At 35.5% G+C, this 25,195-nt stretch overlaps 8 protein-coding genes across 9 annotated transcripts; 5 read left to right on the top strand and 3 right to left on the bottom strand.

Moving 5' to 3' along the window:
* The first annotated feature begins 217 nt into the window (after window positions 1–217).
* LOC108822499 (2-alkenal reductase (NADP(+)-dependent)) lies at window positions 218–3,984 on the top strand. Of its 2 annotated transcripts, none has more exons than XM_056996993.1 (5): window positions 218–568; window positions 978–1,164; window positions 1,278–1,444; window positions 1,522–1,604; window positions 3,428–3,984. In XM_056996993.1, exons 1-5 carry the CDS (start codon window positions 335–337, stop codon window positions 3,498–3,500), a joined length of 744 nt encoding a protein of 247 aa, XP_056852973.1. In that variant the 5' UTR covers window positions 218–334; the 3' UTR covers window positions 3,501–3,984. The 2 variants fall into 2 exon arrangements, with proteins under 2 accessions (XP_056852973.1, XP_018451104.2); XM_018595602.2 differs by lacking the exon at window positions 3,428–3,984 and adding an exon at window positions 2,032–2,513 and having other exon boundaries at window positions 219–568.
* Window positions 3,985–11,799: 7,815 nt separating this feature from the next.
* Window positions 11,800–12,783, top strand: LOC108824541 (enoyl-CoA delta isomerase 1, peroxisomal). Its single transcript, XM_018597975.2, has one exon. It carries the CDS (start codon window positions 11,885–11,887, stop codon window positions 12,602–12,604), a length of 720 nt encoding a protein of 239 aa, XP_018453477.2. The 5' UTR covers window positions 11,800–11,884; the 3' UTR covers window positions 12,605–12,783.
* Window positions 12,784–13,124: 341 nt separating this feature from the next.
* LOC108824552 (precursor of secreted transmembrane peptide 7) lies at window positions 13,125–13,777 on the bottom strand. The gene is made up of 2 exons (XM_018597980.2): window positions 13,620–13,777; window positions 13,125–13,424 (listed from the first exon to the last, which is right to left on the bottom strand). The coding sequence occupies exons 1-2, from the start codon at window positions 13,726–13,728 to the stop codon at window positions 13,291–13,293; spliced, it is 243 nt and encodes an 80-aa protein (XP_018453482.1). The 5' UTR covers window positions 13,729–13,777; the 3' UTR covers window positions 13,125–13,290.
* A 1,092-nt stretch (window positions 13,778–14,869) lies between these two features.
* LOC108832931 (uncharacterized) lies at window positions 14,870–16,988 on the top strand. Its single transcript, XM_057004048.1, has 5 exons — window positions 14,870–15,399; window positions 15,495–15,708; window positions 15,886–16,497; window positions 16,579–16,674; window positions 16,758–16,988. Exons 1-5 carry the CDS (start codon window positions 14,870–14,872, stop codon window positions 16,986–16,988), a joined length of 1,683 nt encoding a protein of 560 aa, XP_056860028.1.
* Window positions 16,989–18,342: 1,354 nt separating this feature from the next.
* On the top strand, window positions 18,343–19,167 carry LOC130494600 (uncharacterized). The gene is made up of 2 exons (XM_057004049.1): window positions 18,343–18,438; window positions 18,524–19,167. Exons 1-2 carry the CDS (start codon window positions 18,343–18,345, stop codon window positions 19,130–19,132), a joined length of 705 nt encoding a protein of 234 aa, XP_056860029.1. The 3' UTR covers window positions 19,133–19,167.
* A 504-nt stretch (window positions 19,168–19,671) lies between these two features.
* LOC108832939 (uncharacterized protein At4g04775-like) lies at window positions 19,672–20,225 on the top strand. The gene is made up of 2 exons (XM_057004050.1): window positions 19,672–19,872; window positions 19,980–20,225. The coding sequence occupies exons 1-2, from the start codon at window positions 19,672–19,674 to the stop codon at window positions 20,223–20,225; spliced, it is 447 nt and encodes a 148-aa protein (XP_056860030.1).
* A 679-nt stretch (window positions 20,226–20,904) lies between these two features.
* Window positions 20,905–21,639, bottom strand: LOC108832947 (uncharacterized). The gene is made up of 2 exons (XM_018606401.1): window positions 21,073–21,639; window positions 20,905–20,988 (listed from the first exon to the last, which is right to left on the bottom strand). The coding sequence occupies exons 1-2, from the start codon at window positions 21,637–21,639 to the stop codon at window positions 20,905–20,907; spliced, it is 651 nt and encodes a 216-aa protein (XP_018461903.1).
* On the bottom strand, window positions 21,639–22,909 carry LOC108832956 (uncharacterized). Its single transcript, XM_018606409.2, has 2 exons — window positions 22,130–22,909; window positions 21,639–21,881 (listed from the first exon to the last, which is right to left on the bottom strand). Exons 1-2 carry the CDS (start codon window positions 22,907–22,909, stop codon window positions 21,639–21,641), a joined length of 1,023 nt encoding a protein of 340 aa, XP_018461911.2.
* Window positions 22,910–25,195: the final 2,286 nt, after the last annotated feature.

The raw sequence follows: 25,195 nt of genomic DNA on the forward strand, positions 1-25,195 counted from the left end.
AAAGAGAATGATGTAAGTGAATTGTGATCTTATTATTATGTACTCTTCTTCTCACGTACTACTATTTATAGTAGAGAATATATTACTTAGTCAATCTCATAATGAAAGACACAATAACACGTACTGATGATGAATACAAAGTAAATCACACGTGTCTTTGGATAATCATCTTTCACAACAAGTTGTACATTGAATGACTTCAACCAAGTAAAAACCCTCAACGGCCCACAAAAACGAGAAACACTCGACTTACCTAACACTCTCCCCTAACTTTTCTTCTTCTTCTCCACCACCAACTCGAAATTACAAACGATTTCTGGAAAAGAAAAGAAAAATGGAAGAAGTTACAGTGGTGGAGAACAAGAAAGTGATACTAAAGAATTACGTAGATGGTATTCCTACAGAAACAGACATGGAAGTGAAGATTGGAGACACAATTGAGCTTAAGGCACCAAAAGGATCCTCTTGCTTCCTCGTCAAAAATCTCTACTTGTCTTGCGATCCTTACATGAGAGGTCGTATGCGCGATTTTCACGGCTCATACCTCCCTCCTTTTCTTCCTGGTCAAGTATATTACTCAAACTCAGATTTCACCTGACTTTTGTGCCTAGCAACCAGAAAAATGTTTTTTTTTTGGTAATTGAGATATTACGCCGACCATCTTATCGATGTTATTTAGCAAAAAAAAAAAAAAAAATCTTTTTGATGTTATGTCGGAACTTGTGAATGTAGACAAACCTGCCGGGCAGTTCATAAATTGTTATTACACGACCTCTTTAATTTTTTTTTTTTTTTGGCAATTGAATCTGTGATTTTTGTTTAATACTTTTTGTGTGATTGTGTACAGATCTGCTGCTTAGTTCATAAGATTTGTCTTGTTTTTTTTTTTTCAGAGAACGAGGCGATTGTCTCTGATCTTCTCCAAGTTTTTTATTTATTTATTTGGACTCTCAACTTGTTTTCTAATCTTGATGCAGCGTATTGAAGGGTTCGGTTTAGCAAGGGTGATAGATTCTGATGATCCCAACTACACGCCCGGCGAGGTAATCTGCGGGATTACTGGTTGGGAAGAATACAGTTTGCTTCGCAGCTCAAATGAGTTACAGTTGAGAAAGATTCAGCTAGACGATGACATTCCACTTTCTTATCATCTTGGCCTTCTTGGTATGTATGTCACACATCTTCTGTTTTTTGGCAAAAAAAGATTCAATTCGAATCACACTATTTACAGAGTCCAGTGTTTTAATGATATGTATAATTTTCAACTTTTTTTGCAGGAATGGCTGGATTTACAGCGTATGCAGGGTTCTATGAGATATGCTCTCCGAAAAAAGGGGAGAGTGTTTTTGTGTCTGCAGCTTCAGGAGCAGTAGGACAACTTGTTGGTCAGCTAGCTAAGTTGCATGGCTGCTTCGTTGTTGGGAGTGCTGGTAGCAAACAAAAGGTAATTGTTCATTATTCTCTTCAGTAACTGTTCTGCTCATTATTGTCTCTTATATAAAAGGATGGGGCATATTTCAGGTTGATCTTCTTAAAAACAAGTTTGGGTTTGATGGAGCTTTTAACTACAAGGAAGAGGATGATCTTGATGCTGCTTTGAAGAGGTAAATACATTTTTTACATTCAGCTCAAATTAAAAAGTTACTCTTCTTAAAAGGTTGTCTCAGGAAGTTCACATTCCATATCCCCTTATGGTCTCAACCAATATTCAAGAAATCAATAGGTGACCGTTAGGCACTTTATATGAAATTTTTGATTAGGCAGGCACCTATACTTATTTTTTAAGTGCCTAGACTGATTTCTTCAAAAAGGGTCTAGAAAAATCATTTCGTTTAGGTTCGATTTGCTGACCAGGTGGGCGTCTAGGCACCGTCTAGACCAATTTTTAGAACTGGTCACAACTATGTTCTTAAAATCTCCCATCAGGAACATGAATAGTAGGATACATAGCATATGTGTAATAGTAAGCGTATGTGGGGATTGCCTATTGTAGAAGATGAGATCAGCTGAATTGTTTCTTCTTATTAACAGGTATTTCCCGGAGGGGATCAATATCTACTTTGACAACGTGGGTGGATCCATGCTTGATGCAGCGCTCCTTAACATGAAGGTCCGTGGAAGAATCGCGCTCTGTGGAATGGTGTCTTTACAAAGCCTCTCAAGCTCATCACAAGGAATCAACAACCTGTACAACGCGATCCCCAAACGAGTAAGATTAGAAGGGTTCTTGCAAAGCGATTACGTCAATATTTTCCCGCAATTTCTTGAACATGTCAAAGAATATTACAAGGAAGGGAAGATTGTGTACATCGAAGATATGTCAGAAGGCCTCGAGCTTGCTCCTGCTGCACTTGTCGGATTGTTTTCTGGGAAAAATGTTGGTAAACAGGTCGTTAGGGTTGCTAATGAGTGATTATTTTTAGAAGTATATTGCAGTGTCAGTAACACTGTTACGTTCAGAACAGACATTTTATGAATAAAGCGGTGTTGTGCCTAACACTTCTTGCCGATCAGTGATCACGGTAAAAAGGTCTTGCGATATCCTGCTAGCTGAAGAAAAGTGTTTCATGAATGTGGTATTGTAGACTTTAATGAGCTTGCTTTGCAAATAAACAAAATGGTGGGCTCAATAAACTGAAAATGTATTCATAATTTTTTGTAGTGAATTGCGTGAAATTTGTGAAATTAAATAACCCACGCAGGAATAAGAAATGGGTGAACAAGAGTTTGTGGGTTAGGGTTTTATAACAATCCCGAAACAATGTAGACCGGTTCAAACCTCTCAAAATCAAAAAGAAGATTCCCTTTGGCATTTTCGGTTGCAGACGTGGGTTAGGGTTTTATAACAATCCCGAAACAATGTAGACCGGTTCAAACCTCTCAAAATCAAAAAGAAGATTCCCTTTGGCATTTTCGGTTGCAGACGGGTCGGCTATTGGAACTAAATAAGATCCAATGGAGTTGAGATTACCCCTAGAGGAACCATGAAGTCAGATGATTTTTTTGCCTTCAACCTGAAGAGTAAACTTAGTATCACTAGCTTCACAATGTCACTACCTTTCCATAAACAATTCGATAGCTAGTAGCTTACCAAATGTAATGAACCTAGAGTACACAGCATGTAGGGATCCTCGTTATAATTAGTTTTGACATACTTGAATTGGAGGTACGGAATGCAATTATAATTGGTCTTCATGTGTATCTCCTGTCATGTCCACGTAATCGTATCCGTGAGTCACGGACCGTGACCCCTGAAAGCAGGAGCAAAGAAGAGAAAAAAATAAGTTATTTGTTTTATATTTCAAGCTTAGTTCTTTATTACAATGCAAGAGTTACATTTATAGTGGTTGAGACTTGAGATTCTAGGACTTTCAACTTTGGTCTCCGTTAACTACTAACGCTGAGTAATGATTGTGTGTCTTGACAGTCTGGGACTGTACAGCTGGGGATTGCATTTGCAGAGTACGGAGCTCTGTTCTGTCCTCTTTTCCGGACGTTAGAGACCGTTGAAACTTTGAAGACAAACTTTGCGTTCTGGACTTCAATTCGTTTGTGTTGCTGGGCCTTGTCGCAGTCCTTACTGCTTGACATAGCATGTTGGGCTTTATAGCTGCTAGGCTTGAAGAGATATTGCTGATAACCCCAGGCCCTTCCTCCATCACAGCACTTTTAATCCATTAACTCGACACCAGAACGGGGTACGATAACGGAAAACATTGTGGCTTCTATGACCTGATTATCTATTTTGTCACAACGATGACTATAAATTGAACTTGGTATTTTTGAATTTAAGTGGAGTTGTACGTCAGGGCCAGCTGAACAGGGAGGGCGGTCAGTGCGACCGCCCCAAGGCCCGCTCCATACCCAGTAGACTTAGACAGCGTTGAGACAGAGTATCAAAAAGTTTTATAGCTAAAATGTCAAGTAAACATTTATGTTCGATGTTCAAGGGAAAAACTCAAAGAAAAATAATTTACTTTTCTATCAACGCCTAAAAACTAAACTATCATAGGGTCTTCAAAAAGAAATTTGCTCAAACCAAGAGCTCGTAGCTTGGTGGTAAAGGAGGTACAGCTGTACTGCCCGCCACCCGGGTTCGAGCTTTGGCCACAATGGATTTAACATCCTTTCCATTGGGACGATGGACCCCTTTCGAGGGGATAGTTGGGAATGTGGCTGCCCAGATACCAGAGTTATCAAAAAAAAAAAAATTTGCCCAAGGGCCCCTCTTTATATTAAGCCGGCCCTGTGTACGTACCTATTTATATGGGACAAGGTGCATACAAAATATCAAGGATTGGACTGAATTTAAGCAACCACCGATGGCTCAATTTGGTCTTGATAGGAATGTGAACGTGAAGGATGATGCATCATGCATACGTGGATTCATCCTTCACATTCACATTTACTATAGAACATTTCACTTTCCAATCAAGACCAAATCGAGCCAAAAGCGGTTGATTAAAAAATTAAAGTCAGTCCAATCCTTGATATTTTGTATGCGCCTTGTGGACACCGAAAACCAAAAACAACGTATGTGAACACTACAAAATAGTTAGAATATTTACACAACATCCAAAGCCCCGAAGAAGACTTAAAGATTTGAATAGGTATATCGAACAAATTCAGATTAATAAATGCAGTCCATTAATAACACAGATTTTACTGCATTCTGTCACCATTCATCTATTTAGTAATAGAACAAAATATATCTTATTAAAGTTGAAATATCCATTAATTTTGTTTGGAAACATAAATACAATTTTAAAGAGAGAGAGAGAGAGAGAGAGAGAGAGAGAGAGAGAGAGAGAGAGAGAGAGAGAGAGAGAGAGCAACACATTAATAAGCTAGGTTTCAGTAAAGAACTATTTTTTCCTGAAAGAAAGTGTTAGTAAAGAACTGGGCCACGTTTTTTTTATTATGGTCCATTTTGATTATTAGATTTATAATTGGGCCATTGTAGTTGCTCTTATTTATTCTGTAGATTTTATATCAAGACCATACTCAATTTATATTTGATTTATCTAAATTAATATAAATCATATCTTAAAATTTTACTATAAAGAGGTCAATGGCCCATGTACAAAAATTGTACATTTTCTTATTATTAAATAACTAAATGCATACAATAGTAATAGAATTTTTTACTAATAACATAGATTTCAACTAAAAGAATCAAATTTTTCGTATTATTATACTTTTGTATTTCTAAAATATTCTAAACGGACTAAAACACATTTAATATGCATGGTAAGATTTAAAACCATTATGATTTCTGTATAAATAAGATATCCATTAATAATATAGCTATATAATTAGTAATTTTTACATTTTTACATTTACAATGATAGGATTTGAGAACATTTTTTTATTAACAATGAAATAAAAATACACGACTGTATTAGTACTCATTTATGTGTGTTACAAATACATCCAATATAATAATTATCAAGCTGTATTTTATAACATGGACCACAATTTCTAAAACTAGTAACTACCGATTGTTTGTTTCTAACATTTCAAAGAAGTCCATGATTACACTATACAGTGACGAAATACAAAGTTTAAACAGTAAACTAAAATAATACAGTTTTTAAAAATTAGTTTAAAGTTTTGAAATTTTATATATATCATAAAAATAAAGACTCACCCAGTTGAGCGGGTCAAGATCTAGTTAAATGTTTAAAATAATAAATATATGCATGCATATTAGTTCAATGCATTTGATTTAGTGATCTGCATGAAAAGAAAGGAGAAATGAAGGATGCATGCATATATATATACACACACACATATATACACTCCAATAAAAAGTTAAACCATGATCCCAGCATATCATGGAAAGGATCTGCCATTAATATGCGAATTAAAGCATTTCAACATTATGGAGTCTCAGCCTTTATAAAAACCCGAAGATCTTCTAAAGACTTCAACCTCGAAAAAGAATACCATGAGCTCAACGGATTCTTCACCTCACCCAGACGATCTTTTGATTTATATACCAAAGCCGGCCTCTCCATCTCTCACACTACCATCTCCGTCCATAGATTTCAGCGCACAGCTAACTGCTGAAGAGATCGAGACTTACGACAACCTACCTCCCTGCTCAAAGGCGATTTCAGACTATATTCTCAAACAAATAGGAGATGACCTCGCCCTCTACGCTCCATTCATGGACCGAATCCACAAGTACATCAAAAGCAAAATGGGAAACGACGAAAATCACCTCCCACTCGAATCAAAAGCAAATAGCCAAAAGGAAAGGAAGAAACCAAGATTCAAGAACGTTTCTAGTTTTTACACATAATTAGTTTTGCTTACCTCATTTTTCACTTTCAAATAAAATAATCTTCAAAATATAATTTAATATTTATTTATTTATTATGTAATAATTTAATTTAGATGAATATATATAAAACCAATAAAATATATTATGCATGTTATTTTAATATCATCTAAAAATATGTAGCTTTATTGAATAATTGTATATAATATTTTGATTGATAGATAGCAAAACCTATAAGTTATAGTTTATCTTTTTTTGTTACTAAAAATGAACATAAAATATAAATACTTGTTTACAAAATATTTTTTTTTAAATGACTCAAGAATTGAAGTCAAATACAAAATTAAGCCCATTTTTTTCAATACTATTTAGCCATGATATTCACATCATCCCTCCTTAAGTTTTTCAAATATTTACAAAATTGTCGTTATAATTTAATTTAATTTAATTTCGAAAATGACAAAAAACAAAAGACACCCTTAACATTTTTCCTTATTTATAATATGCCAATAACATCAATTTTTTCCGACCACCATGAACAATCATTTTTAGCTCTTAAAGTTCAGGAATTCAATTTTCATCTATTGTTTCCTCATTCTACACCAATAGAGCTTCATTTCTTCTCATTTCCTCTCCACTTTCATCTAAAAACTCTATAAACTTCAATTTTCACAAACAAAAGTTTCATATTTTCATGATTATCCACAAAGAATAGTCAAAGACTCAAAACAGCTTCTTTTTCATATTAGTTTGGGCGGTGGAAAATGTTGGAAACGAACTTACACTGGAAAATGTAATTATTTGATAGTAGAATGTTTTTTATGTCTACGTTTATATGTAGATGTATTATATTCTTTTTCTCAACGCATATGTTAGTTTTGCAATTGACCAAACTTTTTTTGCTACACAGACTTCAATATAAGTCTACGACTTTACCTATGAAAAACAAATTGGTATACCTAGGAAGAAATTTACCTAAAAGAAGCTAGTTTGGCAATTGACCGAAATTTTTGACTTTTCATAGTAGACTTCATCGGAAATCTGCTTCAAGTATACTATTTTTGCATTTGACCAAAATTTCATTAAAGTGTAGACTTCATATTCGGTCTGCAGTGAATTCTAGTGGTCTTGAATGAATTTCAAAAGTAAATATGTTATAGTTATGTAATTATCAATTTTTTTGGTTTGATTCTGTTGTTAACTAATAAGTGTAGATTTCCTTGATAGTCTAAAAATGTAGACTGCAGTTGAAATCTAGGCTGAAAATTCTATTATAAGAACACTTATCTATTATTCATCATGTTTTACACGATTTATTTTTTATAATGTGTGTCAATGAATTTTAGAGTTCTTGAATGAATTTCAAAAGTTAATGTATAATAATTATGGAACTAACAAATTTCTTGTTTGATTAGATTGTTAACTAATTAGTGTAAACTTACTTTGACGTTTGCTTCTGTATTTTTATTTTTTGAAGTATGCATACATATTGGAAAGCTTTGTGATTAATTTTACTCTTGAAATACTTGGGATATTTGTATAGAGTTTCTTCTTCTCACATGTGTGTTAGGTATTGTTTTAGATTATGGTGACTTAAATTGTTTGGTTACTTAGAGTATCTTGTGAAAATATTGATAGATAACAAAAGTTAATAATATCATACACGTGAAACACAATTAAAAATTATATAATGTTTATAGATTATGCATCAAAATAATTATTTAACAATAATTATAGTTTATAGATTAACCATATTGTAGTAGACTTCTTATGAAGTCTACTTAAATTTTATGGTTTAGTAGATTTTATTTGAAGTCTACTAACCTTAATTTTTAAGTAGACTTCATTAAAAGTCTAAACTAACTAAAAAATGATATCTGAAAAATGTACATTTAGAAAACTTGAAAATAGTTTGTTCTGAAAAATATTTCAAAATAGTTTTTAGCTTCAATATTAGCAAAGTAAAAAATAAAGTTTGAATCTATCAATTTAGTTTATATAAACACAAAATTGCAGATCTAAAATTAAAATCAATAGATGTAAATCTTACATTTTTGGGAAAATAATTTGAAAAATTTGGAAGAGAATATCAGCAAAATAGGATAAAATTATGAGAAAAATATAAGACAAAAAATTAAAATCATATTTGAGTAAAGTTCAATTAAAATCTACTCTATCGGATAATTTTTAAATCTGAAAATATGTACATTAAAAACATGATAATAACTTTAAATCTGAAAAAATTAGGAAATATAATATAAAATAGTAGTAAATTAAAAACATAGAGTTTATATATGTAACTTTATTTAAATATCAATACAAATACACATTTAAAATCTACTGATGTAAATATTATATTTTGGGAGGAGGAGATAAAAACTATGGAAAAAATACCTGCAAAATTAGATAAAATTATGAGAGAAAAAAAAAAGTTAAAGTCAAATTTTGTAGATTTCTAATGAAATCTGCTTAAATTTTGTTGTTTGGTATACTTCATTTCAAGTCTACTAGCATTAACTTTTAATCATACTTTATTAGAACCATAATATATCAGATAAATTTTTCAGATCTGAAAAATTCTATACACTTAGAAATTTTAAAAATATTTATATATCTGAAAGATTAAAAATATAATTTATTAGATAAAATATTAGCAAAGTAAATGCACATAGTTTGAATCTATAACTTTATTTGAATACAAATGTAAAAATAGTCATTTAAAATCTTTAAATCTAAAACTTACATTTTAGAGGGGAAGATGAAACCAAGAATGATAATACCAACAAAAACAACATAATATTGTGAGAAGGATACAAGAAAAAAAAATTAAAAAATTAAATGAGAGAGTTGTTTTGAGAAGAGAGAGAGTTTTAGAAACTTATAAAGTCATTTTAGAGAAAAATTGTGTAAATTTCATTAAAATGAGGAGATAAAATTTTAAGTAGGTTAAAATTTACGACACAGTAGAAGTCTCCTAACATTAAAATTCTGGGGTAGACTTCATTGTAAGATCTTTGTCTATGGTATATTTTTAAGTCTACTATCATAATTTTATAATTGTTATTTATTCTTTATTGCTTTCATGATCTTGAATATTTTATGAAGATTATCATTTTAAAATTTTCATACAAAAAAAGTTAATCAAAATTACTTTAATTTCTTAAACTAAATTTTGTCCGGTTTGTTAGAATTACAAATAAGTCTACTATAATTTTTTGTTCATTATTGTTTAAGAAAAGTTAATATACAAAATTAAATTTTTGTTTTTATTCTTCTAATAATTTTAATATATGATTTCATATTTTCCCAAACTAACTAAATTCAATTTAACACTATTTTTTGTACTCTCAAATCCTATTAGACCAAAATAAATTAGTTTGGATATTAAACCAAAATTTTGGGTATTAAAAAGTGTCATGAAATTTAGTTGGGAGTTTTATTGAATTTTTCCATTAGTTTAGTGAATTCTCACATGTTATTTGATAAAACATATTTTAGTTGTATGTATTTATAAATTTTTAATAGTTAATATATAACCGCTAGATCCAGAGAAATCAAACAGACAATCAAAAATAAGATTAATAGTTGTTAAAGGTTATTAGGTTCAATTTTACAACTCAAATTCAATTGTCACTTATCCAAGTTATCCAATTCTCTGCTGCGGCAACTACCTAAGTGTAGATCCTCGAAGGCCAACAAAATTGTGTTTAATGCAGTGTTATTAAACCCGGACCAAACTGATGGTCGGACCAGGTTCAACCATGAACCGGATACAAATGCGGGTTGGTTTAATGCCAAAACCCAACTATAATTGAACCGGTTAAAAACCCCTATTAAACCGTTAAAAACCCGTGAACCGGCGACCCAACGAACCGGCTAAACCATGGTTCTTGTATTAAATCAAAAATTTATTAATAAAACAATTAAAATTTCCTTTTTAAAATAAAAATAGGATTCAGATTAATAAGGTAAAACCATCTCATATTTTTCTCTTGAGTCCTTGACGTCTATGCATGACTGCAACTCACAAGATATTTACTTCTCAAGGTACTATTTTTGTTTCGAAGATTTTAAGAATTGAAAACTTAGATTTGAAGAACTCAATCATGGTATAATTTTTAATTTTATTTCATAGTATAAATTTTTAACTAATGTGTCTATAATTTTTGTAAAGGTGATGAAGATTTGGAGTGACAAAAACCCGGAGAATAAAAATTAAATATGTTTTTCTATTGATTTGAGATTTGGACTATTACATTGTTTCTATTACTTTTATTACATTTTTAGTTTGTTACTTTTTAAAAATTTCTAAACATTATGGTTATTGAAATATTTTATTTGATATGATCTTTATCTTTGTAAAAATATACATATTCAAAACATCATTAAATTTAGTTTAGTCTAATCAAACCCGGATCGAACCGGATCGAACCTGGTCGAACCACATTGACCCATGACCAGTGTTATTAAATCTGGACCGAACAGGCGGTCGGACCAGGTTCAACCATGAACCGGACACAAATGCGGGTTGGGTTAATTGAACCGGTTAAAAACCCCTATTAAACCGTTAAAAACTCGTGAACCGGCGACCCAACGAACCGGCTAAACCCTGGTTCTTGTATTAAATCAAAAATTTATTAATAAAACAATTAAAATTTCCTTTTTAAAATAAAAATAGGATTCAGATTAATAAGGTAAAGCCATCTTATATTTTTCTCTTGAGTCTTTGACGTTTATGCATGACTGCAACTCACAAGATATCTACTTCTCAAGGTATTGTTTTTGTTTCGAAGATTTTAAGAATTGAAAACTTAGATTTGAAGTGGTATAATTTTTAATTTTATTTCATAGTATAAATTTTTAACTAATGTGTCTATAATTTTTGTAAAGGTGATGAAGATTTGGAGTGACAAAACCCCGGAGAATAAAAATTAAATATGTTTTTCTATTGATTTGAGATTTGGACTATTACATTGTTCTATTACTTTTATTACATTTTTAGTTTGTTACTTTTTAAAAATTTCTAAACATTATGGTTATTGAAATATTTTATTTGATATGATCTTTATCTTTGTAAAAATATACATATTCAAAATATCATTAAATTTAGTTTAGTCTAATCAAATCTGGATCGAACCGGATCGAACCTGGTCGAACCACATTGACCCATGACCCAGAAAAAATCCGGTTCACTTGCCGGTCCAGTTTTAACAACACTGGTTTAATGACATAGATAACTTTTTTTTTTGTCACGAAATAATGACATAGATAACAAAATTAATTTTCTAAAAGTTTTAATATATATCATATAAACCAGAATATGAAATTGTAATTGTAGAGAAATTAGACTTAATGGTTGATTTTGAATTAGAACTTTAATTTGATAACATTTTAAGGTATCGTATAACTATATTTGTATCAAAATATAAATCGGAAAATCGCATTTTAAACCAGTGTAAGTAAAATAGTAGAACTTAAACTTTGGTTGTCTGTAAATCTCACGTGACACTATTATCACAAACCTACCTAGCTATACAGTATATTACTAATCTAATACGCATAATTGCTAATCTGCCACTACTATAGTCACAGACAAAGATGTGTACACTGGAGAAGCGTGGTCGACTTTTCTTGCTGACACTCACCGGCGACGGCGAACACCGTCTCAACCCTACCTTACTCGACACCATCCGCTCCGCCATCACACAGATCCGCTCCGATCCATCGTCTTCACAATCGGTCCTCATCACAACCTCTCATGGAAAATTCTTCTCCAACGGCTACGATCTCGCCTTAGCCGAAACGCATCCTCCTCTCCGCGCCGTCATGTCCGCCAAACTCCGATCCTTAGTCGCCGATCTCATCTCCCTCCCAATGCCGACGATCGCCGCCGTAACCGGCCACGCCGCCGCCGCGGGGTTCCTCCTCGCGATGAGCCACGACTATGTGTTGATGCGTCGCGACAGAGGGTTTCTTTATATGAGTGAGCTTGATATCGGGCTCGTGCTTCCCGCGTGGTTTGTGGCGATGATCCGGGCGAAGGTCGGTTCTCCGGCGGCGAGGAGAGACGTGGCGTTGGCGGCGGAGAAAATTACGGCGGATCGGGGTTTGGAGATGGGAATCGTGGATTCTAGTTATGGTAGTGCGGCGGAGACGGTTGTAGCCGCCGTAAAGTTGGGAGAGGAGATAGTTCGACGTGGAGCTGATGGACACGTGTACGGTAGGATGAGGGAGACTCTTTTAAGAGAGGTTCTGTATACGATTGGTTCAGATGAGACCGCTTCCAGTGGAGTGCGAAACAGTGGATCTAAACTGTAGGTTGTTCAACCACTCACTGATACAGTCTGTTTACAGTCTATTATTTGTACGAGAAAATAAAATATTATAAATAAGGACCACGGCAGATTTGCTAGATTCTTTTTACACATTGCAGGTTTGTAACAGTAAAAGATGAAATAATGTAATAAACAAAATTTATTTTATTTAGATTTTAGATTTATGTTCAAATTACAAACAGTTTATATTTGGTTTCTCTACCACCAGAAGAAAAAAGAAAAAAAAAATAAAAAAAAATAAAACTTGTACATAACCCTAGTAATATTTCTTCAAATTTGATTATCTACACAATAATAATACAATGAACTTCAGGATATTTGTTAATCTTTTAGCTCAGTAGATCTTACTATTTATCTCTGTAAATAAACAATTCTTGTTGTTTACTCCAAAGCCTTACCAATCTATTTTCTTACTAATTAAGAACTAGACCATGTTTCTTTTATTAATTTAAAGTACAGCGCACATATGACGAACATTCATTGAATTAGAAAGAGAAACCAAATCAAGAAAACGATCAAACATTTGATTTCTTGTTTAGGATCCCAAACAAAAACAAAGAAAATAACTGAAAATATTATTGTGTTGTTCCAAGATTGGACTCAATCACAATCATGAAAGACTGTCTTATGATCTTTCCTGTCTTTGAGAGAACTGTCTTATGGTCTTAATTATGGTGATTGGTAAGAAGCTGGAGCAGTTCTTGGAGGACGTCTGCATGGTCCGCGTTTCTTCTTCTTCCACGTTGCGTGGGTCGCTCCGCAAGATTTTGAGGATGGAGTATACACGATGTTCCTTCCGGATGCTGCGACATCAAGTATCAAAGCGAGTTCAAGTGATCAGTTTATGTTGAAGGAATTTAATTAATCTATTTAAATCTCATATAAAACAAAACCACATTAATAATTTATTTTAAAAAGAAAAACAACCACCGTTAACATATGATTTATTTTTGGGCTTGATCGATGATTGTCGGCAATCAAGATTTAAAGATGCTTACCAAGTTTTCGGCTTGTAGCCTCGATGACTCTAACTTGAGAGGAAAGTGTTAAAATCAAAAGGAGAAGAGATAAAAGGAGAGCAACCTTATTTGATGTTTTTGGACCCATATTGTTTGTTTTTTTCGTTATGCTTTGATAACTATAAGCCTTATGATAAATATATAGACCAAACCCAAATTTAATAATTTTTTTGTCCTGTTTACTTCCTTTTCAAGGCAATATTTTAAAAATTAGGAAAAACGCGGCTTAGACTTGAGTTATCTTTTTTTTTGTTCACTAGACTTAAGTTATCTACAAATTTTTTATTTAATATTAGAATGAAAGTTTGAGATACTTGAAGAAACTTAAGAAAATATTTTTTTATACAAACAAATATAACTTCCTTTTACAAAACAAAAAAAAAAGACATACGACGTCTTTGCCGTTTCATATTTACTCGAGAATAAGAGTCATGACTCATGACTAACCAAAAAAAAAAAGTCATGACTAGCCTTTAGTCCGAGACTCCGACTGATAGGTTTGAATACATATTCTTCAAAAGTTGACTTTTAGTTTCCCACTAACTACGACATGGATGTTGTCACCATACTATCTTGCTTCTTACTTTGACTATTTCTTCATTAGCCAGCCACTTATCCTTATGTTATTCTATTGCAATAAAACAATGACGTTCAATCTAAATCACACGACTTTATCTAACGGGGGAAATGGTCAATATCACCGATACTTGACTCTTCCATTGTTTTTATATTCACGACTGTTTGAAACAAGAGTAAAACATTATAAACTAGAGTCATGACTCTTATTCTCGAGTAAATATGAAATGGCCCAGAGGTCGTACGTCTTTTTTTTTTGTCAGTTAAAAAAAACATTATAAACTAGGGAAATTAGTATCCATACCAAGGCATTATGCCATATTTAACAACTTACCAAACCACAACTTTTAGTCGACTGTTCATCGTGTTGTTAGACTACTTTACCCTTAAATCGTTTCTATCGGTTTTCGTCTAGAAAATTGTACAAAAGATCCAAAATACAAATCACTAGATTTGCTCAGTACCAAAATCTAAACATATCTTACCAGATCTTCTAAATATTGTTTCTATCGAGAACTACTTTATTCGCGAGTTTAAATCACGGGAATCATATACTAAAGTACAATATAATTTCAAGATTATCCTCATCGCTCTCTCTATCTTCTCTATTCATCAACTTCGCCTAAATCGCTTTCAGCAAATCAACTGATCGAATGGAAGGAGAAGATGATTCACCTTCGCCGCTTACCCTACCCCCAAGAATATTCGCGGTTGGGAGTGAACCGGTTGGAGTTAGAGTCACTCCTTATCACAAACCACATGCAATTCGGCAAATTCTGAACGCTCTAAACCCCGATGAAGTGGATACTATCAGAAGCTCACCCTTCGGAAAGCTCGTTGAAATCGCGGACAAACCATCTTTTTCTGGTCGATTTGGTCGTTTCATCATCTCCCGGCAGCTTAAAGTCGACAAGAAACACGAAGCTTGGTTCATTTTCTCCGGCAAACCTGTAAGATTCTCACTCCGAGAATTTGCCTACGTCACCGGGCTGAATTGCGGCAAGCTTCCCAAACACCAAAAAAAAAATTCAGAGAAATTTCTTTCGGAAAAACCTTACTGGGGTGAGTTGTTCGGCACCATGAAAGACGTCCCAGTGACCTCAGTGCTGAAAATGCTCAAAAAAGGACGGTCACGGACAGAGACATTCACATCAAATATGCTCTACTGGCTCTTCTATCTGCTGTCATTTTACCCACCACTCACACACCGCGCATATCTCAAGTTTTTGCTGAGCGTATCAAAAATTTAGATGATTTCTTCTCATATCCTTGGGGCAGGCTGTCTTTTGATATGCTCATGACTAGTATCAAAGAGAGGAATGAGGTCTCTCTCTCCCAAAACACCATTGCCTTGAAAGGATTTGTGCTTTCACTGCAACTTGTAATGGTTGAAGCCATACCCGCTCTAACAGAGGTCGATAACGACGGCTCTTCTTCTGGCTCTGAAGGCGACGGTGGTGAGGATGATGACATAGCAGATGAAGACAAAAACGCAAAGAGAACCATCAGCCCATGACATGCCCGCGACTCAGACGCATCAGGAAAGGTATCAGCTGTTAATTTTTTCTAATCTTTTTATTTGGATTTGATACCAACTCTTATTTTTTATGTATACAATCTCATGTTCCTAGCACCAATGCTTTTTTTTCCTCAATATCTTTACTGTTAGGTCCAAGTTCGGTTCGTTATAGTGGAAGAGAAAGAACACTTTCATGATTCCCCTGAATACTCATGGTCAGACGATGAAGATGTTTCCGTCGTGGACAATTTGTTGACTCTTGTTGACCAGAAGTATCCTTTCAAGAATTCTAGTTTCGTTGGAGGAGCCACAACACTCGACGTCATTAAGATGCGTGAGGAGGCAAAATCAGAGGCCACTAACCGTAAGAAGGTGAAGCCGAAGCAGACAAAACACACAGCAACATCAGAGGTCATAGATTTCGAATCTGTAGCTGCTGTTGTGAAAGAAAAAATGTCAGGCGATTTCTCGAGGATCGAGAGGCAAATTACCACGCTTAGAGAGACATTTATCATTTTCCAAAAAAACGTCCTAGACCAGTTTCAACTTTTGCTTCGCAAACTAGAGGATTCTAATAAGAGATCTGAAGCGCCATCATCTCCGCAGCCTGGCACTTGTTCCAATGGCAATGCAGATGTTCAGCACGCCGAGATAAGCCGCCAACCTTGCCATCCCGTGGGCACTAGCACTCCCTCCTTCGAAAATGATATAATATCGGAGGCTATAAGATTCGCTGACCAGTCAACCAATGTCTCAGTAGGTGTAAGTATTTCTTTAGATATGTATATAAATTTTTTAGCCGGATAACTATCTTACTTTCATAATAACGATATAAAAACGCAGGTACCGAACGTGGGGGTACCTTCAGAAGCAGAGACTCCATCTGCAGTTGACGAGGCGACCATATTCCCAAACCAAACAACAGAAGACAAGGTTGATGTATGTACCTATAATCTTCCAAACTACACCTTTGCCCCTTTTTGTTTCTCTTTCCAGAATACAGATTCATGTCCCTTTTTCAGTCGCAGGTTTTGAATGGAGAACCTGTCAATCAGAAGATGGTTCACACCGAGCCGGAGATATCACTTATCATGGACGCCGTCTTTGTAACTGATGACATTGCAGACCATCTTCCACCATCAAAGAACGCCACTACAGCTGCTGATAATGTTAGTTTCGAAACCTCGCCACTTTTTAACATGATAGGCTGTTTTCAATATGTGTTGTTTTTTTTTCTGCGATGTAGGCACTAAATGGGTCACAAGACCATCAGTCACTTGTTCAGTCTGAAGGTCAGACCGAAGCTGAGCTCTCCGAAGAGATGGAAATTGACGACACCATTAACTCCACCCGAGTCATGAATGAAGACAAGTCAAACTGCCAAGAAGTAAGTTTAGTAATGTCCGGTTATGGTTAACATTAACCGCCTAATTACAAGACGGCTACCTAAAACGCTGATTCCACGCAGGCATCAAATGGAGAAGGACATATTCAGTCACCTATAGATCACCAAGTTCAGGCACTTAACATTGCCTCTGAGGAAATGGCTAATGATACTGGTCTCGAAGAAATGGTAATGTTTACTGTCAAAATTTTCTATATTCCTCTTTTCTAAATGCCTTAACTTATATTTTTGTTCTCTATAGCTTTCAAGTAACCCACCCGTTTCTCCTGTTCGTAGCCAAAGCGCTGAAGCACCAGATACGGTAATGTTCTAATAGGCCGTATCTTCTTAGTTGTTATTTATATTCTCTCCATTTATTTTGACCACAAGTTATTTTTAGGAGCTGGACCCTGCTTTGGTATTCCCTAAACCCACTTTCTCTCTCGGACTTACAAGAGGAACCACCGCTTCCTAAACCGTCTCTCTCTGAAGTGGACCGTAAGTCTGAAGGCGTGGCTGGCAACGAAGATTGCCGGAAAAGCAAGAGACTAAAAACCTTACCTAACACTGGTAGGACAGTATGCATGCGACAAGCGTCTCCTTAATCGGGCCCGGGAAGCACTCGTAGATCCCAACAACACAAGCGGAAGCATTGACTATTCTGCCAAGTTCTCTGCCCTGATTGACAAACTTAAGTCCCCATTGTAAATTTAAAAACCTAGGCGGATTAGGACATGGTTACATCGTTTTGTGTATTGTTATAGATCAATCAAATATATATTGTTGTTATAAAGTTATGTTGGGTGTTTCGAGCCATTAGGGAACTGTTTTACCTGTAAGTGTATAATTGTATAGCAGTAAGTGTAGTTTTATAGGGCTAAGTATATTAGGTGTAAAGATAAGTGTATTGACAAACCGCTAAGTTTATTAATGTATATCCAACAATATAGTAAACCGTCTAACTATATGTCAAAACTATTATATCAATTAGTTTATAAACTTAGCCGTCCACGGAAAATATTTTATCAAAATGTATTGTTATACATCAAATAAATAAAGTTTATTGTTACAGAGATATGTGCATTCTTTTAGGTTTCATTTCACTGTTCTTGCGCAATGTGTATATCCTGTACCACTGAGTATATTTGTTATAGATCTAAGTGTATCATTTTCACCATAACCGTATTGTTATATTGCTAGACGTAAGTAAATAATTATATAATATGTTCTTGTTCAGTACAATCCGCATTGGTCAGTCAACATTAGCCAGCAATGACCTAAACGAGATCGTTCTTAGAGCTAACCCGCTGCAACCAAAGGTTTGTATGTCCCCTACTTAAATCCCCATCTATCTGACTTTTAGTATTATCAGTGATATTACTAATTTTATTTCTCGAAAATCAGGTTGTTGACGTTCTCATGGGCCACATCAGATCTCAGTTCACACTCAACACACCCGTAGACCAGTCTAACCAACCTCTCTTCTTCGACACCCAGTTTGTCGCAGACCTCACAAAAATGTTCCCCAAGTTTTCTAAGTTGTCCAAGAAAGATACATTCCGTTTTTCCACCAACATAACAGAGCGATTCACCAGTAATCCACAGGCAGAGCGTTTCTATTTTCCTTTCAATCTCGACAAGCTACACTGGGTCGGTGTCTGCGTTGACTCTGCAAGCTGGTCTATTGTTGTGATGGACTGCAACATTGCACTCAGGAATGACAACTTGATGTCGAGAGAGCTTAGCCCCATCGCCGATATGTTTCCGTTCCTTCTGAAACTATGCCGTAAGCAGCTTGTCCACAAAGACGGGAGAGCATTGTCCATTGTAAGACCTCGTAGCATTCTGCAAAACCCATGTCTTGCTGACTCTGCTGTCTCAGCAGTGCTTCTCATCCAAGCTCACGCAGTTGCCGGTGTCGACGTTTGCCAATGTATCACCCCTGATGTCATTGGTAGTGAAGTTGAGAGGCTTTCAGTTATGTTCTACGAAGCAACAGTTGGAATGCTGTAACTCTCTGTACCGTCAATCTCTTATCTAATGTTTATGTGTATTTCTTGACGCTTGATGTCTTTAACTATCTAAACTTAACAATTTTATCGGAGTCTTGTAATGTGTTTTTTCCACAACTTATCATCCTCTGTTTTCACCCTTCAAAACTCTTGTCTAAATTGGTTTGAACACATTTTCTTCTCCGATGTATTTTATCATCATTTTATTTGTTGCCCGCTTTTGTATTAATAGTTGTGCAACCGTTATCCAGCTAACATATTATATTACATGTCTACTATCCACATTAGCCGTATATTCTATTTTAGCCGCGATTTGAATAGTATAACCGGTCAAAATTCAAATGTCTTCGGAATAGACGGTTTAATCACTAAATCCGATATGTGATATTAACCAGGTCCGATATAAACCAAAACACACTATAACTAAGTAACCAGAACCCGACCGTTTAAAACGTCAAAGCTCTCTCTCTAAAATCCCCAAATCCCGAAAATCACCACAATCCCTAAATTTTGAAATCGATTTTTTATTTCTTCAAGGTGATGGCTGGAGGTCGGAGCACCGCGTCTGCACAGTCGAGGGGTTCATCATCTGTCGGTCGTCGACCCTCAAGAGGTGCTGGAAGATTTTTTGGCGTTCCTAAGAAATGTTGGTGTGGTGAGCTAATGGTGACCTTGACGTCCAATTCTGACCAGAATCCATATCGGAGATACTTGCGGTGTTCATTTGCGGCAGAGAACAAGGTAATGAAATAAGGGTTCAATTCCTGATTTGGTTTAGGTTTTGGATTTATTTACTTATTTTTTAAATTGAACAGTTGTAGCTTGAAAATGATAACCACATCTTTAAGTGGGTGGATGAGGCTTTATTGAACGAGGTTGAGACACTTTCACTCAAAAATGCAAGACTTGAAGAAGTGACTAACAATATTTCATCAAAGATTGTCACCGAGAGTTCTGAAACACATATAATGGCTAGGGTTGAAGATGCATTGAATGCACAAAATGCCAACATGAAGCACACTATGTTTGTGGTTGTGATCGGGAGCTTGAGCCTTGTCTGTATGATGAGAATTCTATGTCTAACGAGAAACTGAATTTTATACTAACTGTCTGTATTCGGTATGGTTGTTGTGTTCTTTTGATTTGTTTACCAGTGTTTCTCTATTAGTCTGTCTTTGACACTATTTAAAGTTATAAATCTGTATTTCTACTCTGAAACTTCTTTCAGTCTACACATTTTTAGGTTCTCGATAGTTAGTTCACCCTCTACAACTTACTGATAGTGAGTCAACCACTATCATCAAACAATTCGTTTATATACTTATAATTGAAACATTTACTAAAATAATATTACTCTGAATTATCCGTCCTCAACATTACGCTAACGTTTAAACACTTCTTTTAAGCTAAGCTTTAATTTACTCGTCTAAACAATTTATTATTCGTTTAATATTTTATCATAATATCCACTGATAAAATTAGCATGTATCACTTATTTGTATCCGCTTTATCTAGTTTTTACATTCAGAACTATAACTACCAATTAGTTTCACGCATTATCAACAAACATTGGCATGCAATTTTTTCTTGGAGAGAACCTTTATTTATCATAACATTGCGATAATACCACTAAGCCAACACCCCTTTGAAAACAGTAAAGCTAGATTATTATACATAACATTTTTTATTCTAGCCCTGCTCTTTAACCTTCCTCTTTCCGTACATTACTCCCACGCAATCAATCCTCTCACTCCCATTTTTCATTGCCCATATTTATATTGGTCTTTTGCAGGTGGCCTTGTTATGGTTCAGACCCTTGCACCTGCTGCATACAATCCTTCTACGGATTCTTTTCATCTGTCAGTTCCAACAAGACGGTCACATTATTTCATCTTACTTTTATATGAATGTAGTAAGGGAAATTAGGATGTTAGTCATTACCAGTTTTTCCCCACTCGAGAAGAACCGTTGTTTCTTTGGCCTTCCTGGCGGGCGCCTCGTAGCTGGGGGACTTAGTCTTCGGCCACTGAAGATAGCATCATTAGCTGGGTATCCCTTGTAGTCACCAACAGGTATCACCATTTCCTTATAGGCACCCCTGAGCATACTTACGTTGTAAGCTTCTAGCGCTAGAGTATCAACCAACACACCAGAATGCAGAGCCGCAGCTATTGCGTGTGGACACGGGATACAGAGCATCTGAAACGCAAAACAGCTACATGTTCTGTTAGCAAGTCTCACATGGTAGTTATTCCCATTCTTGTCCTTCACCTCGAACTCGCCCTCACCAATCATATTGACACCGTATCCCCCGGTCATCTCAAAGTTTCTTGTAACAATCTTCAGCACACGGGGAGACAACACGTTTGTATTTGAATTTGCAGAAGCTCTCCTGGTTGCAAACCACTCACTCAGCTTTGCTCTTATGTAATCAACCAAACGGATTACAGGAAACTCCCTCGCCTCGGTCAAGACTGCATTCCAAGACTCTGCTAAATTGCTTGTCATTATGTCAAATCTATTCCCAGGAAAATGAGATCGTGCCCACTGCTCAAACCCTGTATCCAATAGGTATTTTGCGCATCTCGCATCCATGTCCTTATCCCGTTGAAAGTTTTGTTGAAGTCCTCTACCCGGTACGACCTCGCTGCCTTCGCAACCAAGTAAGTGAGGTGACTAACCTTGAAATTCGTTCTGATGTTTCTCTTCAGGTGGACGATGTATATACAGTGCGCAACACCTTCGTAAACCTATAGATAGAAGCCATAAAGTGAAGATTAGACCTCTACTTACCAATTTTAATTTCTATAATTCATACTCTACCCTGCCATACATTTGTTTAGCACGGATGTAATGTAACTTAACCTGCCAATAAACTTCGAAATCGAGCAATCTAATATATAACATGCTTAGTTGGACACCATGAAATAAATTAACCGGATAATAAAATATGAAACCCACCAATCGAATGTATCTACAGCTAATGTTCCCACATTACCTTGCTTATGCCTTTGTAAATAGATGAATTCATGTCAGACACAAACACTAGACCCTCCTCGTCTGGTACCAAAGCTTTTAGTTGTTGGAAAAACCATTCCCACGATGCATCGTTCTCGCTGTCAACCACCGCGATAGCCAGCGGGAAAATTTGATAACTACCGTCTTGGACCGAGGCTGTTAACAAGCAACCGGCGTACTTGCCTTTTAAGTGTGTCCCATCAACAACAACCACCTTCCTCATATATCGATAACCTTTAACTGAAGCACCTAACGACACAAACATGTATTTGAATCGTTGACCTCCATCATCTGTGGGCTCCGTGCATAGGTTTGCTATTGTTCCTGGATTGACAGTTACAAGCTTGTTTAAATATGACGGAAGATCAACGTACGAAGCATTGCAAGACCCATGTACATTAGCTATTGCCATCTCCCTCGATCTCCAAGCCTTCCAATAAGAGATATTAACGCCATGGTCTGCCCGCATCATATGTCTTATTTCTCCTGGTTTTGGACCAGCCCCGACGCCTGCAAACTTTGTTCGCATCAGCTCCCCAACAACGGATGCTGTTGCTTGCTGCTGGTAACCTCCACGGACGTCTATTGTACATGTGTGTTTACCTTCGTAGGTTCTTATCTGGAACACGTCGGAATCCTTTAACATAACCGCATACACGCGCCATGGGCATCCGATTCCACAACACTTTAGGATCATCATTGTGGGATCTGACTTTTCATTCTTGAAATGAAACTTCTTGGTGATTGCATGCAAAGCCATCTGCTGCCATCTGCTGTTTGAAAACATTCCTTGTATTGAAAATCATCCCAACATGCAACTTCTCTTCATCATCACGCATGTGTCCTGAAAATATATGGATTTATCATTAGTTAATTACCATTTGTAAGTTAGTCAATTTTAGTAACATATATTGCTCATGCCAAACAAGTTCACATATAATACATAAGAGTCAAATGAAATCTATGTTAGCGGAGAAATATTTCAAGTTATATTATCCTTTCAATCCCATCTTTTTTACAACAAAACATCATAAACAAAGCGAAGAAATCAAATTTATCCTACTTAGAATTCAAATTAATTTATGAGATAATCATGTCTTGATTCTCTATTATATCGCTATGCTTAGAATAAAACAGATAAAATTAAACTTACACAAAGATTAATTAAAAATAATATTTTGCATTTCCACTCATGCATTATTTTAAGGGACATCATTTCTTACACAGAGTCATATTTAACATAACCGGTTACCCAAAAGTTTACCCACCCAAAAGCCTACCACACTGGTTAAACTTTGTGTTAACCGCATCCCAAGATACTTAGCCAAGATTGAAATACATAAAACATAAGACATAGCAATATAAAAGTGGCTTATTTCAGTTGGTGATGTTACTAAGCTTTTCCAGACCCACCATCCTTATCAGTTGCAGAAGCTGATCCCTTGTTTTCCTTAGTAGGGATGGTCTCCACAGTTGGACCTCCTCCCCCGCATGTTAAGGTTAGTGTTAGTGCCTCTGGTGGGGGTCCGTGAGATTCACCTTTAGTTGTTCCTTCCTCTGCGGTGAACCCACCTGCTAGTGCAACACACCATCAAATGTATCAATATATTACTCCTACCAGTTTAATAAGTTTTCTCTGAGAAAATAACTTTCTCTATACATGTCTTCTCAATTGGAACCACAACAACTGATCCTATACCCAAAGCAGCTCTAATCACAACCCCAGCTTCCATGCATGCTGATGTGTTCTTACCAACACTCTGTACGGGATTCACAGGAGTGTTGTTTGCGGAAGAGAACCCATCGTCATCAACCAAGCCAACACCTCCTTCGTTCATGAGAGGGATAGTCTTTGTGGTTCCAGTAAGAACAGTCATATCATCATCGCTGTCAGAATCGTCACCTGTTGACATTGTTTGCTCATGCAGAACACCGTCCCAAAATGCATTTTCACTAGCCTCCAGTGCATCCGCTTGCTCGCGTAGGCTAATCTCTGGGTAACCCATGAAATCAATCCCAACATCCCAAAGCACAGCTGGTGCTTTGTTCTGAACCACAGAGTCCAGAGATATACCATTTCCTTTATCACCCGAGCCTTCTCCGCCTGTCCAAAAGATTAATAATTAAGTCTGTATTAGAAACAGAAGGACACTATAACCCGATAATAAAATTTTATAAACTATTCATATCAATGTTACACATAAGTTATAGCTGTCTAAATTTATCAATTATTTTACCGACAACATATATTGAAACCATCACCTAATGATGACCAACCCTAGATATGAATATGTTAATCAGTCAGATTCACATATTAACAGTATTATAATTTTATTTCATATGAATCCAATGCCCATATAATAACTATTATTAGCTAAATAACATTTAGACTAAACAGCTCTAAACATTATTAACCGGTTACAACTTTAAATTTTATGAATAAATTTACTTCCATTTTATCCAGCTTTCTAGCTAATTATTAGTATACTAAATGTTTTAGTGATCCATATTACACGAATATACATATAAGTTTGTCACAATATTTAGCTAAATATAAAGTATTGTAAATAGATAATTATATTTGAAATAACCGGGCAAAACAAGATATAACCTAAAACAATAACTTTTTACCAGAAACTTACTCTGAATAACTCCCCTAGTTGAATCCATACGCGCAACAAATCTGCTGGCGTCTTCCATCTGAGAGTCATCGTCTAGGCTAATTATCTCAGTCCCAGGCCCTCCAAGCTCATACCTCTCGCGATTCTTCTCCTTGTCAGCTTTATCCATTTCCATTGCAACTCAGTAAAACAAAGCCATTTCTTGCTCACCAAATATTTCCTTCATGACTCCCTCACTTGCAATCATCTTCTTGCCAAAAACCAACTCTGAGACATTTAATTTCCCATACACACTTTGTTAGCCAACTCATATTTTGTTACACAAATTTATCTAATGTAATGGATTTTGTTACTTATACTCACTTTCGTAAGCTGCCTTTGCGCAAGCACTCTGAGTGTTGTCAACAACGAAAGATGTTGAATCG

Source organism: Raphanus sativus, chromosome 2 (genome assembly GCF_000801105.2).
Source record: "Raphanus sativus cultivar WK10039 chromosome 2, ASM80110v3, whole genome shotgun sequence".
Taxonomy (NCBI): Eukaryota; Viridiplantae; Streptophyta; class Magnoliopsida; order Brassicales; family Brassicaceae; genus Raphanus; species Raphanus sativus.